Source organism: Cannabis sativa, chromosome 2 (genome assembly GCF_029168945.1).
Source record: "Cannabis sativa cultivar Pink pepper isolate KNU-18-1 chromosome 2, ASM2916894v1, whole genome shotgun sequence".
NCBI lineage: Eukaryota > Viridiplantae > Streptophyta > Magnoliopsida > Rosales > Cannabaceae > Cannabis > Cannabis sativa.
The window spans coordinates 38,344,032-38,361,693 of record NC_083602.1 but is presented as its reverse complement, the minus strand read 5'-3'; the positions used below and the strand labels follow the sequence as shown (position 1 = coordinate 38,361,693).

Here is a 17,662-nt window from a genome sequence, read left to right as displayed (position 1 = left end):
AACTCAAAAATAGAGAGACAGTTTTTGGGTGAGTTAGTAGCCGCGACGAGAGATTCCACCACCATTGCCACGTCATCACTCGCCGCGGCGAGGGAAGCTATGGCTGCAGCGAGAGCTCGTACAATTGAGGGCAGTTTTGTCTTTTGAACCCTAAAAATGAGAAATAAAAAGAAAACTGCGATTGGAAATAAGGGGAAGTGATTTTGAGACCTAAAACGCAGTAAAGATCGGCTAGAAGAGCAAAGTGAAGATCCAGAATCACTCCACCAACATTTTCTTTCTTTCTTCCTTTTTAATTTTGTTATGTTAAATTCTGTTTTAGAAATGGTTATTGATTTGAGCATGAGCTAATCTTCCATTTAGGGAAGATGATGAATGTTTGTTAAAGTTTTCCATAGTTAATGTTAATTGGCATTCCTGAGTTTATGTAGAACGAAGGTATTTGCATGACTTTTGTGACGATTTTGATTATTGTTTAATGCAGATTTTATGTAATTCTTATTAAGAGATTAATTAGAGAGCATGAGATTTACAACCTAGAAGATCTGAAAAGAGCTATGTTAATTAGAATAATCTGTCATTCACAACAAGAACTGGAATAGTAATTGGGCATTAACAATTGGGTAAACCTATCAACAATATTCTCTTCCCTATCTTCTCATTTTTGATTAATTTTTATTGTCTCTTTAAGCTTCATGAATTTTTTATTCTATTATTTAACTCGAAAAATATTGATTTCCCAAATAGAAACATAGATTTAATCTAGTGGTACTCGATCCAATTCCGTGTGGTTCGACCTCACTTGTGTGAGCTTACTACTTGAGTACGTGCACTTGCGTACTATTTACAAAATTTGTGACAAGTTTTTGGCGCCGTTGCCGGGGAATTGTTTAAAGATTGTTATTACATAAGATTATATTAAATTCTACTTTGGTTTATTTTTCTTGCTAATTGCTAATCTGTTTCTTCCAATATTGTCTTTGTCTATTTTAGGAATTTTAGGTGTATGAGCCGTCAAGGACAAGGAGTCATAGTGCCAGTTGATCCTGAAATCGAGAAAACTTGTAGGAGAAACAGAAGGAACAAGAGGCAAGAAAGAGTTTTAGCAACTGCTGAAACACCAGAAATTATGGCTGAGAATGCTAATGCTGCTAATAATGGAGGTAACAACGGTAATAATGGAGGCATCGTTGGAGATCAAGCAAATGGCCGTAGTCTGAGAGATTACATTCTCCCAATGCTTACGGGGGCTCAATCATGCATCATGCTGCCCGCCGTAGATGCCAACCACTTCAAGATTAAGCCTGCAATACTACAAATGGTGGAGTCTTCAGTCCAGTTTGGTGGACTCCCCTTAGAAGACCCTAATCTGCACCTATCAAACTTCATGGAGTTATGTTAGACTTTCAAAGTCAATGGAGTTAGTGATGATACCATTCTCGCTGAGAGAGCGAGCCAAGAGTTGGTTGATATCCTTGCCACCAAATTCTATAGAAACATGGACAGACCTAGCAACAGAATTTTTCTTCAAGTTCTTTCCTCCAGTAAAGTCTGCTAAGCTGCAAGGACAGATTAATAACTTCTATCAGCTAGATAATGAGTCTCTCCATGAGTCCTGGGAGAGGTTGAAGGATCTTATTAGAAAGTGTCCTCATCACGACATTGAGAAGTGGATGTTGGTTAACAATTTTTACAATGGGCTGGTTGGCAATACCAGAACACTCATAAATGATGCAGCTGATGGAGCATTCATGAGGAAGAGTGCAAATGAAGCTTGTGATTTTTTAGAGGAGATGGCCCTGAATAATCAACAGTGGCCAACTGAAAGAAGCCACACAAAGAAGGTGGCTGGTATGCATGAGGTAGATGCCATTACTAAGTTGACAGCGCAGGTAGAGGCCCTAACAAAACTGATGGTTGTGCAAGCAAAACAAGCTCAGGTGTTCTGTGAGCTATGTAGAGGTCCTCATCCCTATGCACAATGCCCGATATATGTGAATAGTTTGCCAATGGATGAAGCTAAAGCAATTGGGAATTACTCTCAAAAGAACAACTATGGGTTCAATCAAGGAGGCAATCGGAGGAATAGTGTGTTCTATCAGCAGAGGAATCAGAATCAGACACAAAACCAACAACAATCACAGCATCAAGGTTCTAGTGGGGGTTCTGGTGTTCAGACAGACTTATTGTTACAATTTATGACTGAGACTAGATCATCCATTAAAGACCTACAGACACAGATGGGGCAATTGGCAACTCAGATAACAACCCGTTCTCAGGGAAACTTGCCTAGTACAGCCGAGGTTAATCCTAAAGAAAACTGCAAGGCAATTACCCTAAGAAGCGGGAACAAGTATGAAGGGCCTGATGGGGGACTAACAGTGGAAGAAGAGATATAGGATCAACCGGTACCAACATCAACAGAAAAGAAGGTCACTGAAATTCTTGCACCAAAACAACTGTCTCCACCAATCAGTATAGATCATCATGTGAAGATACTGTACCCACAGAGACTCCGAAAGACCAATCTAGACAAGCAGTTTTAAAAATTTCTAGAGGTCTTTCTAAGGTTGCACATCAACATCCCTTTTGCTGAAGCCTTGGAAAAAATGCCTAGTTACGTGAAGTTCATGAAGGAGATCTTGTCAAAGAAGAGGAAAATGGAAGACTATGAAATAGTGGCGTTGCCTGACGGCTGTAGCACCATACTGCAGAAGAAACTCCCTCCTAAACTCAGTGATCCAGGGAGTTTCACCATGTTGGATATATTTTACCAGGATCTAGATTTACTAACAAGTATGTTTCATTAACATCCTAATATGAATTCTAAAACAATGAAATAAACACATAAGGGTTTAAGAAAACCTTCCATTGGGTGCAGCGGAATATAATGACTCCTTCCGTTTAGATCTCTAGCCCTTGATTCTTTTTTGTAGCAGAGCATTATCAAGATCTGAACCTGGATCTCTTTCTCTCCTTCCTTGATGTTGATTCTCCTTCTTGTTGATTAGATTCTTCACAGTCTTCCACAATATGATTAAGATATCACTTGATGTGTGTGGGCACTCACTCATTCACTCAAGGTTCGAAATTATTGAAGAAGAAAAGAGACGTAGAGAGTGTCGGCTAAGAATTTATTCTGAAGGAATGAGATACATCATCTTTTTCCTGAAGCCATCACTATCTATTTATAGGTAACCACCTAGGTTTAGGTTAGATTTATTTGGCATTAAAATAATAGAAAAATAAATGGTAATTGTTTAGTGTGGCCGGCCATAGGATGTGGATTGGGCCGCACTTTACGATTTTGCCATTTTGTCATTTTTCCATCCCATTTTCTCAAAAATGCCAATTTTCCAATTTAGCCACTTAAATGCCCATTCCAATTATTTAATAACTAAAAATTAATTATTAAATAATAATGTCATTTAATATATTTATTAATTGGACATATAAAGTCCCTTAATTAACAAATAAACCTAGAATCTCTTTTCTTTACAATTTTGCCCTTGCTTAGTGAAAATTCATAAACTAGACATAGTCTAATTTTAGAATTATAATTGATTAATTAAAATCAATTAACTGAGTCTTACAAGCAGTATGGTCTCAACTAGTATGGGGACCATGGGCTATATAACCGAGCTTCCAATAAGCAGATCAAGAATTTACTTAGTAAATTCACTAACTTATTAATTCCTTGTTGAATCCTCGCATAGAACTTAGAATTGCACTCTCAGTCATATAGAACGCTCTATATGTTCCACGATATAGATACGCTATTAATTATCCATTGTTATAATCCTAATTTGATCAATGATCCTCTAATAGATGATCTACATTGTATAGGGACTAAATTATCGTTACACCCTTCAATGTATTTTATCCTTAAAACACTTAGCTCCGTAAAAATGACATTTCAGCGAAGTGAAATAAGTACTCAACCATTTATCTCTATTTAGCCAAGCTCGAAGGAAATCATCGTTTGACTTCTAAATACCTATAGAAGTTATAGATTCCTTATATATGTTAGCGCTCCCACTCAATTATACTATCATGTTCCCAAAATGTACGTATCACCCTGACCGAAAAGTAGGCTTAACTAACAAATCAAAGAACATGTATAATACTCTTGAGATCGAACCTAACCATATCAGGATTAAGATCATTTGTTTTAGGATCAACTAGGTGATATTGAATTGAATAGATATTACGGTAAATTTAGCATATCTAATCAAAGTTCAATATTGGTCCCTTTTGATATATACTCCATACATCCGATACTGGTAAACTTTGTCAATGCCCTGGAAAGGACATAACACTTATCCAAGGTGTAAGCATACCTATCGCTGGTTATCATGCCAGTCTAAATCAAGTGAACTGACAAATCAGGGAAATAAACTTTCGAACATGTTATCAAGATTATATTCCACTGTGCTGACAACACTATAATCATTAACAAATACATATGTTCTGGACTTAAATAGAATTTATACATTATATATAATCATGAAATAAATCATGTGAACCATGAAACATAAAATGTTATTTCTGATCTTTATTAACTAGTAAATCTGATTATATTGAAATGGGTTTTATTTAGGGCAAAAAACCCAACAAACTCCCACTTGCACTAATATGAAACAAAAAGTGCATTTCAAATAATCTCAACACCTTGATATATAAATCTAGTGTAGTGTGTAGTATACTCTCCGTAACAGGATCTGACAGGTTGTATTAAACCCAACCCTTCCTCCACCATTACTTTTCCTTAATCACAAAATCCTTGATATTGTGAAATTCCTCTCTAGATGTCTAGTCTCTTGGGATACTGGATTCTATAATTTTGGCAACTACTTTTTGTGTTAGTCAGGAAGTAACAATAGTAGTTAATAAATGTTGGAACAATGCCAAAAATGTATAGAACTTTCCTTAGACTGAATAAGTACCTTTCCTGCAACTTTAACATTCAGTCTCTCTCTGCTAGACTTAGAGAATTCAGATAGGTTTTTACACTTCTCCAAAATCTTTAGTCCACCCCCAGAGTAATCACCATCTCATCAGTAGACTTTCTAGCACTAAGGCAAGTCTAGAAATCTGATTTGGTGTAGTCTAAGAGTATTAAATACACCCTTCATTGACTAACATATAGTTCCTCTTCTTTATCTTAAGATTTACTTGATTGTCTTCCAATGTTCCTTTCCTGGATCAATCTGATACATACTCATTACTCCCACTCAACAACAGGTGTCTGGTCTAAGGCATATTAAAGCATATCTGAGACCTCTCACTGTTTGTTCAAGGAATTCTTTCATGGCTTTATCTTTTCTGGAATAGTTGAGACTTTTCCTTAGATAAATAAAATCTATGTCTAGAATTTGAGAAGCTTCTATAGATTGCAATTAGAAAAGAAAATGCTTCAGCATCTTACTAAAGTAAGTTCCTTCCATTTGAGTAAGTAATTACCAGGTATACCACAAGCCATAGGTTTAGATAAACTCAAACCTATAACACTAGGAACAGGAAATTTCGTTAAGTCCAATGAATAGACTTACAAACAAAAATTTCCTTTCTTGTACTTGTAATAGAAAACTTTTGGTTGTTCCATATGAATGGTTTTAACCATAGTTCTCCTGGCTTTTCTTCTTAGTTTCTTATTTTGACAATCCATTACTTGTTTAAACTCACAATGGATTTTAATCACTAGTGTCTTCCAAGTCATAATAGGGTGAGTTCCTAGAAACTCTCCTACAACGACAAAGTACCGTGAATTATGTCTAAGAATACTAAATGGTATTGACCTCTTTGGTTGTGTTAAGACAACAGAGGCAGTGGGATCATCATATGTAGAATAAGATGATAGAACACTTTTAAAAATCAAGAAAAAGAATATCTCTACTTTGCTACTTTGTTTTCAGACTTAGTCATTTTCTTAGAAAAGTAGTATTTGTAAGAACAAACACTTTCTTATCTAATGATTATGGGATGGTCCACCCCTAATCACTTGGAATAGCTAACAAACATGCAAACCTTGGTTAACAGCTCTAGCTTTTCTTAAGATTTTGATTAGGTCTTCCATGAATCTAGTAATGGTTTACACTAAGTACACAACCATTGCATCATTCTAAAAATTTTCCTATCACTAGGGTATATCCGTAGAAAGACTTAGGCAACGACTAGTAAATAATCATCAATATGAAAATCGAATTTATGGGGAGGTAAGTTTGGATATAATTCAAAAATCAACTTAATGATCTTTGAACTGCATATGTACCAAATATTTCTCCACCCCTATCTGTAAAGACCGCTTACTTTAATTTGGAAATTAGCAGTTAATTAAGATTTAATTATGAAAATTATTTATAGATATTTAAATAATTATTTATGTTGTTATATTCGAATTCTGAATGGATTTTATGTCATATAGTGAAATTTCATAATTTTGCATTTTCGGTGCCCGACAAAATGGAACGCGGTGTATGGCTCAGTAAAATCACAATTTAGTATTTTAGTATATTGGGGCAGTTTATTTAGACATGGGAAATGTCAGGATTAGTCGGGAATTTAAAGTTTTCCAAAAATACCCCTTAGTACCCTTTTATGTTATTTTAGTGTGGAGGGGCAAAATGGTCATGTTGCCCCAATTATGTTTTGTCCTTTAGTGAGCTTTTTAATTGGTGATTAAATGATTTAGGTAATGTTATCTTGGCTGAAATAAAAGATTAGTAAGTTAGTTTTCATTGTTTTGAAAAATCAAAGAAATTCAAAAATCCCAATTTTCTCTCAAGCCTCTCTCTCTTTCGGCGCTCCTTGAGCAGCAAGGAATCTTGGTGTTTTCTTTGGTAATTCAAGCTATTTTCTCAAGTTTCAGTGATCTCTAACTTTTGGTAAGGTTCTTATAACTTTCTTCTAAGTTTCTTGATTTTTTTAAGGAAAAATGGATAGTTGCATGCTTGGTATTTGTTGTTGTTGCTGCTAGGTTTATGGGACGTTTTCTGTAGTTCTTATATGTTTAAATTGAATGGATTAAAGTAGGTTTGATGCATGCTAGATGGATTAACCAAGTTTGATATTTTTAACTCAAAAACTATGATTTCTATGGTAAATTGATGAATCTTGTGGCTGTGATTGTTGTTATTGTGTAATTGTGTTTTCTGGAGTTAAATTATGTTGGAATAGGTTGAGTTATGCATGATTTATTGGATGTTTGAGGGGTTAGTCAAGTTTTGAGTTTTTGAACCAATCTTGAACCTTTAATGGTGAAATGCGTTTCTGTGTTTGAAAATTGGTTTTATTGCTTGGGTTATGTTATTTGAGGTATTTAGAACAGGTTTGGAAGGTTTCATGAGGTTTGGGGTTGATTTGAGTGAGAAACGAATTTTTTAAGTTTCCTGCACGGAACCGGAATTCTGGTCCTGTATAGCCTGTAGGAACCGGAATTCCGGTTGGTGTCCTGGGTTCCTCCCAGAACCGGAATTCCAGTTGTAGAACCAGTCTACCGGTCGGGACAATTTTGGGAACCCTAGTTCTTCCCATTTTTGTGTTGTTTAGGGTATTGCCATGCTTTTTATCGATAGGGAAACTTTTAGTTTCTAGTTTAAGTCCCTGGGAAGTTATTTAGCGTGTCACTTATCAAGTTGACCGGCACACCTGAATTCAGAATTGAGGTAAGATTAGTATAACAGTATGCATATGTATTTAGATGTTTAGCGTGCTTGTTAGGAAGCCTGTTAGATTACATTAGATGTGTATGTTGGCTTCGTACCATCCGACAGTATCACATCGGTACGGCTAGAGTATGACTAGCGTACCGAGTATAGGCTGATATTATTGTTGATGGTACTGTACTGTTTGACTGTATCACATCGGTAAGGCTAGAGTATGACTAGCAGCTAGAGTATGACTAGTGTACCGAGTTTAGGCTGATACTGTAACACATCGGTAAGGCTAGAGTATGACTAGCGTACCGAGTATAGGCTGTTACTCTGTCAAAAGTACTGTCGTACGAGCGTTCAAGACTCAGTACCCTGTGGGACACGGGGATTAGGGTTGTGGTCAGGGATATGGGGCCCGGGATTTATGTATGTTTTATGATTTATGCTTTTCTTACTAAGTCTGTCGACTCACAGTGCTATGTTTATGTGTAGGTAAGGGCAAGGCCAAAGCTGCGGAACTGTGAGGACGAGCCGATGAAGATTGTACATGTCGGGGCGGTTAGGCCTGGAGCGTACGATCCCCATGACAACAACGCTTTTGTAGTTAGTCGTTGGGTGACAAATATTTTGTAAAGTATTTTGTAATCGGGATCCCGAATATTTTGTATGTATTATATAAGTTTTAATCAAAAAGCAAAATTTTAATTAATCATGATTTCCATAAACCTCGTTGATTAGCAACGAGCTGCACAGTACGTTTAAAAATCACGTAACACGCCTACGCTAGTTAGGGTGTTACAATTTGGTATCAGAGCAGCCAGGTTGTCTTCCAGAGATCGTCACGACATGTACAATCATCATTAGCAGTAGCTCGTTCTACGGTTCAGTAAGCTTTTATTGCTTTAGCAGTTTATTTTAATTAATATGAAATAAGAAAAGCCTGTTAGGAAGCATGTTAGTAGCCTGATAGTAGAATAGGCGCATGTTTTTAATTTTCAAATTAAGCGGCATTAATAAGCTCTTGTTGATCATGACCTGATATGCCAACTCTTGGTTTCGCAGGCTGTTCAGACTAGATGGAGGCCAGGCGAAATACCAGGAGTCAGGGAAACTCGGTCGGGTCAAATCAAGGTCAGGGAGCTCAGTTTCTCCCAAATGCTCGCGGCCGAGGTAGAGGTCCCAGGGGCAGGGCTCATGGTCGGGGTGATGTTAACCCACCACAGGCTGCCCAGACTGCCCAAGCCACTCAGGAAGCCCAGAACTGGGAAAATGGGTTTGCAGAAATGCAAGCCAAAATTGAAGAACAAGATAACAAAATTCAGCGATTAAGACAGCAGGGTGCTCCTGCAGTGCCTGTTCCAGAAGTTCCAGTGGCACCTGCCCCTATTGTCCAAGCCGAACCAGTGGTAGCGGTAAATAGAATGGAACCTCTGTATGAAAGGTTCTGCAAGCAGGCACCTCCGGTCTTTCTGGGAGGTCCAGACGTCATGAAAGTCGAGCAGTGGCTAACTGTGATCACCAAGATTTTGAATTTTATGGGTGTCACCTGGAATGACAGAGTGGTGTGTGCCACATTTCAGTTTCAAGAGGATGCTCTGGTCTGGTGGGACATGGTGTCTATGATACACGATGTGACAACTATGACCTTGGAAAAGTTCAATGAACTTTTCAATGCGAAGTGCTACAATGAGGCCGTCAGAAGTGCCAAGAGGAAAGAGTTTACCCACCTGACTCAGAAAGAGAACATTAGCGTTACTAAATATACAACGCAGTTTGATCGGTTGGCGAGGTTGGCCTCGGGAATTGTGCCAACCGACTTCAGCAAAGAGGAAAAATACCTTGATGGATTGAATGTGAAGATTAAACATGACCTGATGATTACTACAGATGACAAGACCACCTATGTTGAGATGGTGGAAAAAGCACTACGAGCTGAGGGCGTAGTTGGGTGCATGACCGAGTTAGTTAGGACTCCATTAGTTGGAGGGGCTCCTACCCCTCCTGCATCAGGCTATAGCAGGGGAGGTAGTTGTTCAGCCATGGACCAGAAGAGGAAAGCATCCACTACAACCGGTGGCCCGGGTCAGAACAAGAGGCTTCGAGGGAACCAGAGTCGAGGTGGTCGTCAAGGTAGTGCCGAGACCCGATATTCCTACCCAGAGTGCCGAAGTTGTAAAAGGCACAATCTGGGTGAGTGTAGAGGGCAGGGGTGCTTTGAGTGTGGCATGCACGGACACTACAACAGGGATTGCCCTCAACTTAGAACAGAAGCACCAAAGGCTCCAGCGAGACCCACTCCAGCTAGGGTGTTAGCCATTACTCAGGCTGATGTAGAAGCCAGCCCTTCTGTGGTGACAGGTCAGCTCTCAGTTAACAACTCTTTTTACTCCGTGTTGTTTGATTCTGGGGCCACACATTCTTATGTGGCAGCAAGAATCTTTAGTAAATTCGATAGACCGCATGATAGTTATGAATCAGGGTTTGAAACCCTTTTACCTGGTGGAGAGTTAGTTATCTCCAAAAGGTGGATTAGGTCTATGCCGATCTGAATTAACGGTAGGGAGTTAAGTGCTGACTTAATAGAGATGAGCTTAGTTGATTTTGATATTAGTCTAGGAATGGATTTCCTATCTAAGTACTCAGCCAGTATTGACTGCAAGAGGAAGATCGTAATCTTCCAACCGGAAAGTGAAGAACCATTTGTTTTTGTCGGTTCGGTTCGGGGATCTCAGATCTCGGTGATTTCGGCCCTGTCAGCTAGGGAACTACTGTGTGGCGGTTGTTTAGGGTTTCTAGCCGTGGTGGTGGACACCACTCGGCCAGACACCATTCGGCCATAGGATATCAAAGTGGTTCGGGAATTTCTAGATGTTTTTCCCGAGGAACTTCCGGGTTTACCAGCACAGCGAGGAGATTGACTTTGTGATAGATTTAGCACCCGGAATTGAACCGGTTTCCAAGGCTCCCTATAGAATGGCTCCAGCTGAGCTTAAAGAATTGAAGATTAAGCTTCAAGGGTTACTGGACATAGTGTTTATTCGGCCTAGTGTGTCACCCTGGGGAGCTCCGGTATTATTCGTCAAGAAGAAGGATGGGTCTATGAGAATATGCATCGACTATCGGGAGTTAAACAAGCTAACAGTTAAGAATAAATATCCACTACCTAGGATCGATGATCTTTTCGATCAACTTCAGGGGAAGACGGTCTTCTCCATGATTGATCTCCGATCGGGTTATCATCAGTTGAAAATTAGAGAGGAGGACATTCCAAAGACGGCTTTCTGTACTAGCTATGGACATTACGAATTCTTGGTTATGTCGTTTGGACTAACCAATGCTCCTGTAGCATTTATGGATTTGATGAATAGATTATTCAAGGACTCTCTCGATATCTATGTAATTGTGTTTATCGACGACATCCTTGTATACTCTCAATCAGAAGAGGAGCATGAGCTACATCTTCAGATAGTTCTGTAACGGCTTCGGGAACACAAGCTTTATGCCAAATTCAAGAAATGTGAATTTTGGCTATCTCAGGTGTCTTTCTTAGGGCAAATTGTTAGCAAAGATGGTATTAAGGTGGATCCAGGGAAGATAGAATCCGTCAGGGATTGGCCTAGACCGAAGACAGTGACAGAAATTAGAAGCTTTTTAGATCCAGTGCTAGCTTTGCCTTCTGACAAGGAAAAGTTTGTGGTTTATTGCGATGCATCCAGACAGGGTTTGGGGTGTGTACTGATTTAAGCCGATCGGGTTATCGCTTACGCCTCCTGACAGTTAAAGGATTATGAACAGCGATACCCAAATCATGACTTAGAATTGGTCGCAGTAGTTTTTGCGTTGAAGATCTGGCGACATTACCTTTATGGAGAAAGGTGTGAAATTTATAACGACCACAAAAGTCTCAAATACTTCTTTACTCAGAAAGATTTGAATATGAGACAAAGACGTTGGTTGGAGTTAGTGAAAGATTATGATTGTGAGATTCTTTATCACCCCGGGAAGGCCAATGTAGTGGCCGATGCCCTGAGCAAGAAGGGTCCCGGGCAGGTAGCTAGCATGATTCAGATCTCACCTCAGTTAGCAGAGGACATGGTCAGATCTAGCATTGAGTTTGTGGTAGGCAAGCTTAACAACTTGACGCTGCAATCTGATCTGTTAGAAAGAATTAAAGTCGCTCAGATGACTGATCCAGAGTTAGTAAAAATTAGAGATGAGGTTTCAGCTGGTCAAGCCAGGGATTTTTCAGTGGCAGACAACAGGGTGCTATTGTATAAAGTTAGTGTTTGTGTTCCAGATAGTGTGGAACTTAGAAATGAAATCTTCAAAGAGGCTAGTTCTACCCCTTATTCCCTACATCCCGGCACCACCAAGATGTATCAAGATCTTAAACACTACTTCTGGGGGAGCGGTATGAAGAAGAATTCGGTAGAATTCGTATCGAGATGCCTAACCTGTCAGCAGATTAAGGCCGAACAACAGAGATCAGCAGGGTTGTTGCAGCCTTTAACCCTAGCTAAATGGAAGTGGGAGGATATCACAATGGACTGTTGGAATTATATTTTACCAGGAACTTAGATCTACTCACAAGTATGTTGATTTAACAACCTAAACATGAACTTCTAAAATGATGAACTAACCACATAAAAGTTAAGAATAACTTACAGTGATGGCAGCAGAATTAAGTGTCTCTTTCCACTCAGATCTCTAACCCTTGATTCCTGACTGTAGCAGAGTATAATCAAGATTTGAGCCCGATACTCCTTCAGCTGGATGTGATCCTTCACAGTCTTCCAAACTATGATTGAGGTACTGAGTGATGTGTCTGGGCACTTCTCTCTCACAAGGATTTTCGAAATTCTCTCTCCTTTTTCTCTCTTGAATTCGTGTGATATGAAGCATACAAAAGACACACAGAGTATAGAGAGGGGGCGACTATATATAGGAAAAGGGAAGAGATCAACTTTCCAAATAAGCAGTTTCCTCTTTTACTGTGTAATTGATTAACTGTCTTATTTAGTGTGATCCACCAGTTTCCTATTTTTGCTAGGCTTTGATTAGCAATTACATGGCAATTAAAATTGAAAATAATAATTGGGAAACATGCAAATGGTGGCCGGCCATGGTGTTACAAAGGCCTCACTAGGGTTTTGCAGCTTCCTCAATTTTATTTCTATTTCTCCAAAAATGTCATTTTTCCAATTCTAACCATTTAAATGCCAAAACTAATTATTTAATAACTAAAATAGATTATTAAATAATATTGTCATTTAAAATAATTATTAATTAGACATGTAAAGTCTCTCAATTAATAATTAAACCTAGAAATCCTTTTATTTACAATTTCATCCTTAAACTGTGAGAATTCACAAATTAGAAATAGTCTAACTTTTAGAATTATAATTGATTATTCATAAATCAATTATAGAGTCTTACAAACAGTATAGTCTCAACTAGAATGGGGACCGTGGATCTATATGCTGAGCTTCCAATAAGTTGAACCGATTTACCAAGTAAATCCCTAACTTCTTAATTCCTTGTCGAATCCACTCTTAGAACTTGGAATTGCACTCTCAGACTTATATAGAGCATATTATATGTTTCACGATATCAATATGCTATCTCATTTAACAATTGTTATAATCTTAATGTGATTAAAAGATTCTCTATATAGATGATTTACATTGAGATGGGACCAATTTACCGTTTACACCCCTCAATGTATTTTGCCCCTTTGAACACTTAGTTACCTGTAAATGATGTTTTAGTGATCTAATATATATAGTCAGTGAAACAAGAGTTCATCCATTTACTTCTATTTAACTAAGCTCGAAGGGAATCATCACTTTACTTCTATACATAAGTAAGAGCTATAGATTCCATATTTATGTTCAGCACTCCCACTTAGTTATGCTATCATGTTCCCAAAATATACGTATCACCCTGACCCAAAGTAGGCTTAACTAATAACTCAAAGAACATGAATAGCACTCCTGAGGTTGAGCCTAAGCATATCAGGATTTAGATTCTCTTAATCTAAGATCAACTTCTGATATTGACTTGGAAAGATACAACGGTAAGTTTACAATATCTTTGACCAAGTTCAATATCGGTCCAGTCCAATGTATACTCCATACCTTCGAAACTAGTATACTTTACCAATGCCCTGGAAAGAACATAACACTTACTCCAAGTGTAAGTATACTTTATCGCTGATTATCACATCAGTGTAAATCCAAAACACTGATGAACAGGGACCAAATCTTTTGAATCATATAATCACAATCACATTCCACTGTATTGACAATACTGTAATTGTAAATAACTATATGTTCTGGATTTAACTGATTTTGCGCATATATCAAATATATATATTAAACCATAAACATGTAACATACATGTAATCATAAATCACTTCAAAATTCTAAATTGATAACTAATCAGATTGTAATGGGTTTTATTTAGGGCACAAAACCCAACAAACTCCCACTTGCACTAACATAAAACAAGTTGTGCATTACAATCAATCTTTCGCTTCGATCCTCTGATCAAGTGTAATTTATTTGAATCCACCCATATATCCGGAACTAGGTTCATAAAACTTATGAAACATCCTTAACTATATGCTTTACTCATCAAGGGATACTCAAATCCTTACTTCCCATTAAGTACATCTGAACAAACAGAAGACATATCTCTCAAATTTTAACATTTGGAATTGAGATAATGTAGTGTACAATTTTCTTCAGTAAAATAACTTTCTGGTAATTTCGAATTTACAAAGTTATATCTTCTCTGATGGAGCTTGAATTATTATAGATGGGTTTTTACACTCTTCTACAATGATTCCTCCACCCCAGAGTAACCACCATCTCAAAATCTCTTTATGAGTCGGTGTGGATATTAGGATCACTAATACATAGTTCCTTAATGTTTAACATATAGGTCACTTTCATAAATCTTTCTTGATTGTCCCCTAATGTTCCCCATTTGATTACATCTCAGATGGCTCCCACTCAATAGTAGATGTCTGGTTAGAAAATTTTAACCTTTTACTATTGTTTCTGGGAACATCTCATTGTGACTTATTATCTTAGTCTGAAACTGTAAGTTTCTCTAAGACTAGGTCAACAACATAGCAGTCTAGTATTTGAAGTGTAAAATACTTGCTAGAGATTAAGCAATCAAATCAAGATACCATAAAATGTTATGAGGATTAGAAATCTTGACTCAAGTCATTCGAATAGACTATGCAAGAATTCTTCTATCTTATTCTCATAATTCTGATAAGTTATTTCTATCCATGTGAATGGTTAGATTTGTTTTATCAGAGGTGTTCTTAAGTTCCTATCACAAATATCAACCAAACGAAGATGGGTAAAGAATTTTAATATTCTTCCACTCAACTAAGGTAATGTGATACATTATCAAAGAACTTTAATGGTATCATTAACTATTACAATAGTAAATTTAAATTGGAACATATAATCAAGATCAAGGATTTATTTTGATAATAGCTAATTTATTATATCATTTTCCATGTTTAAAATTATGTGTCACAAAGAGTACTGTGGAATAAAGTTCACCCCTAAGTTTATAGAGATTATGATCCACCCCTAAAGGTTGTAAATCCCAAAGTGTGATAGAGAGTCTGACGAGTTGAATATAATCCAGAGTTCATTAGATATAAAAGATCGTTGAACTGCATATTATTCTTAACTTTTCTCCACCCCTATCAGATCAAAAGATCTTTTTATTAAACAAATTCTCAAATAATTGTTTTAGAATTAACAATTATTCATAAACATAGAAATAATTTCTAATGTTTATGTAGTAATAACTCTATAAGGAGTTTAAATACCTATAGAATTTGCATTATAATAAAAACACATACACATACAAACATAATAAATATAACAATTGGTAATAGATTTATAAGATAAAGTACTGAAGCTCAACTCATAAATTGCAATTTATTTGAAAAAGATACTTTATTATAAACCCAAAAAAAATTGTTTGCAATATTATGATAGCCAAATAGGGAATAAAATCCCAAAACTTGAAATCCAAATTGTTTGAAAAACTAAACAATTAATTCAAAAAAAAATTAAGTGAGCTTCTTCTTTATCATAGACGACCTCCATCCACCATCCAGCTTTCAGATCCAACTCGCTAAGACAGCATCCGAGTTCAAGAAGCTTGAGCTATAAGAAGAATAATAAACAAGGTTAGTTGTCCAGAATTAATAATCCATATGGACAATAATTCACTAAAACTCATCAGTTTATAAAGAAATACCTTGTTTCTTTGCAAGAAGCTTAGGACATTGGGATTTCCAATGTCCTTTCTCATTGCAGTAGAAACATTTTCCTTTTGGTGTATCACCAGAAGCTCCAACCTTTTTGTTCTTAGCTGCTTTCGCAGCTTGAGCTCGCTTCTTGGCATTTTTCCACTTCTTCTTATGATTGGATTTGGAAGTAGAAGCAACGTGTGCCTCAGGATTACTCGTCTTATTACCATTTCTAGAATTCTGAGGTTTATTCCCTCTTTTCTTGGGGACCTCCAATCAAATTTTCATATGTCTGAAGGTCATTGACTAAAGTATGAAAGTCTTGTTCCTTCTTATTCATGACATAATTTGATGTGTAGGGCAGAAAATCTGGAGTCAGACTATTCAAGATGAGACTCACTTGAGTAGTCTGATCCATTTTAGCTCCATGATTCTGGGCTTCCTGGAAATAACTAGCCATCTGGAGAAGGTGATCACGCACATTCTGATGGGGTTCCATCCGGGCGTTGATGAATTTCTTAGTCGCGTCAAAGCGAGACTGGACAGATGCCATACCGAATAGCTATGTTAACTGCATCATGATTTCTGCAGCCGTGACAGTGTTTGCAAACCTTGTTTTGAAGGTGTCAACCATGCTGGAAAGCATGAACTATCGAGCTTTATTGTTAGCATTCTGCCAACGCTCGAACTTCTCTTTAACAGCTTTGGTTGCATTATCACCTGGCTGCTCAGGGAACGGCTCAGTCAACACAAACAAGGCACTTTCACCTATGAGAGCAATATTAATGTTCTCTCTCCATTTTGGAAAGTTAGCTCCATTTAGCTTATTTTCAGTCAACAGTGACAACATGGGATTCAACATTGCAATTCAGGATACTACAAGGTAATAAATAGAAATCAATTATGGTTTAACACAAAATCTTATTCAGAAATTATTAGCACATAGCAAGTAGGAATGACTAGAGAAAAAACTAAAATTGCAATCCTAAATAATTTCCAAGGTTTTCAACAAACTGATATCATTGTCCCGTTTAGGCGAGAGTCAAAGCTATCATCCATTCTATAGAGTTGTCAGATCATCTAAAATGACAAACATTCTAGCAACCTTTTATTCGATCGAAAAGAGAATCCGACGTTGTCCCGTTTAGGCGAGAGTCAAGGTCATTCCTATTTCATGAGCTTCCACCATTGTTTCATACGTTTGTAAGTCTTATACAGTAGCCACCATTAGGGTGATCAATACTAATATAAATAACTTACAAATATACTTATCTTTCGAGATTAAACGGCGCTAACTTGTTAATGAACGTTCCTCCATTAGGGAGGATTACTCACTAAAACAATAGCTATGAAAAACCAACAATGGAGATCGAATATCTTAATAATAAAGCTCATTATTTAAAATGTATTTTTTTTCTATTATTTATTTATTTTAAATCTATATATATTTATTAAATTTTAAATTTAGAATAAAATTCTAAATAAAATTTAATTTAATATTTGTAAAATTAAACTTAGATGGTTAAGAAAAAATAAAATGAATTATTTCCATCTTAGTATTAATTTCTCAACAAATATTAAGAAAATTACTTAATTTAAGTTGTATTAATTTAAATTAATTTGCAACTCAAATTATAATTTTCTACCAATATATATATTGTATTTCCAAAAATATATAATTTTCGAAACACATTAAAAAAAATCAAACTTTATTAGAAAA

General features: G+C 36.8%; 1 protein-coding gene and 1 non-coding gene across 2 annotated transcripts; one reads left to right on the top strand and one right to left on the bottom strand.

The window, feature by feature from the left end:
- Nucleotides 1–1,415: 1,415 nt before the first annotated feature.
- LOC133034287 (uncharacterized) lies at nt 1,416–2,399 on the top strand. The gene has a single exon (XM_061109340.1). It carries the CDS (start codon nt 1,416–1,418, stop codon nt 2,397–2,399), a length of 984 nt encoding a protein of 327 aa, XP_060965323.1.
- On the bottom strand, nt 1,557–1,663 carry LOC133035304 (small nucleolar RNA R71). Its single transcript, XR_009686577.1, has one exon. It is a non-coding gene; the product is annotated as a small nucleolar RNA R71 (small nucleolar RNA).
- Nucleotides 2,400–17,662: the final 15,263 nt, after the last annotated feature.

Excerpts from the sequence above, each read along its gene's own strand:
- LOC133034287 (XM_061109340.1), top strand. The coding sequence starts at position 1,416 with ATGGAGTTAGTGATGATACCATTCTCGCTGAGAGAGCGAGCCAAGAGT.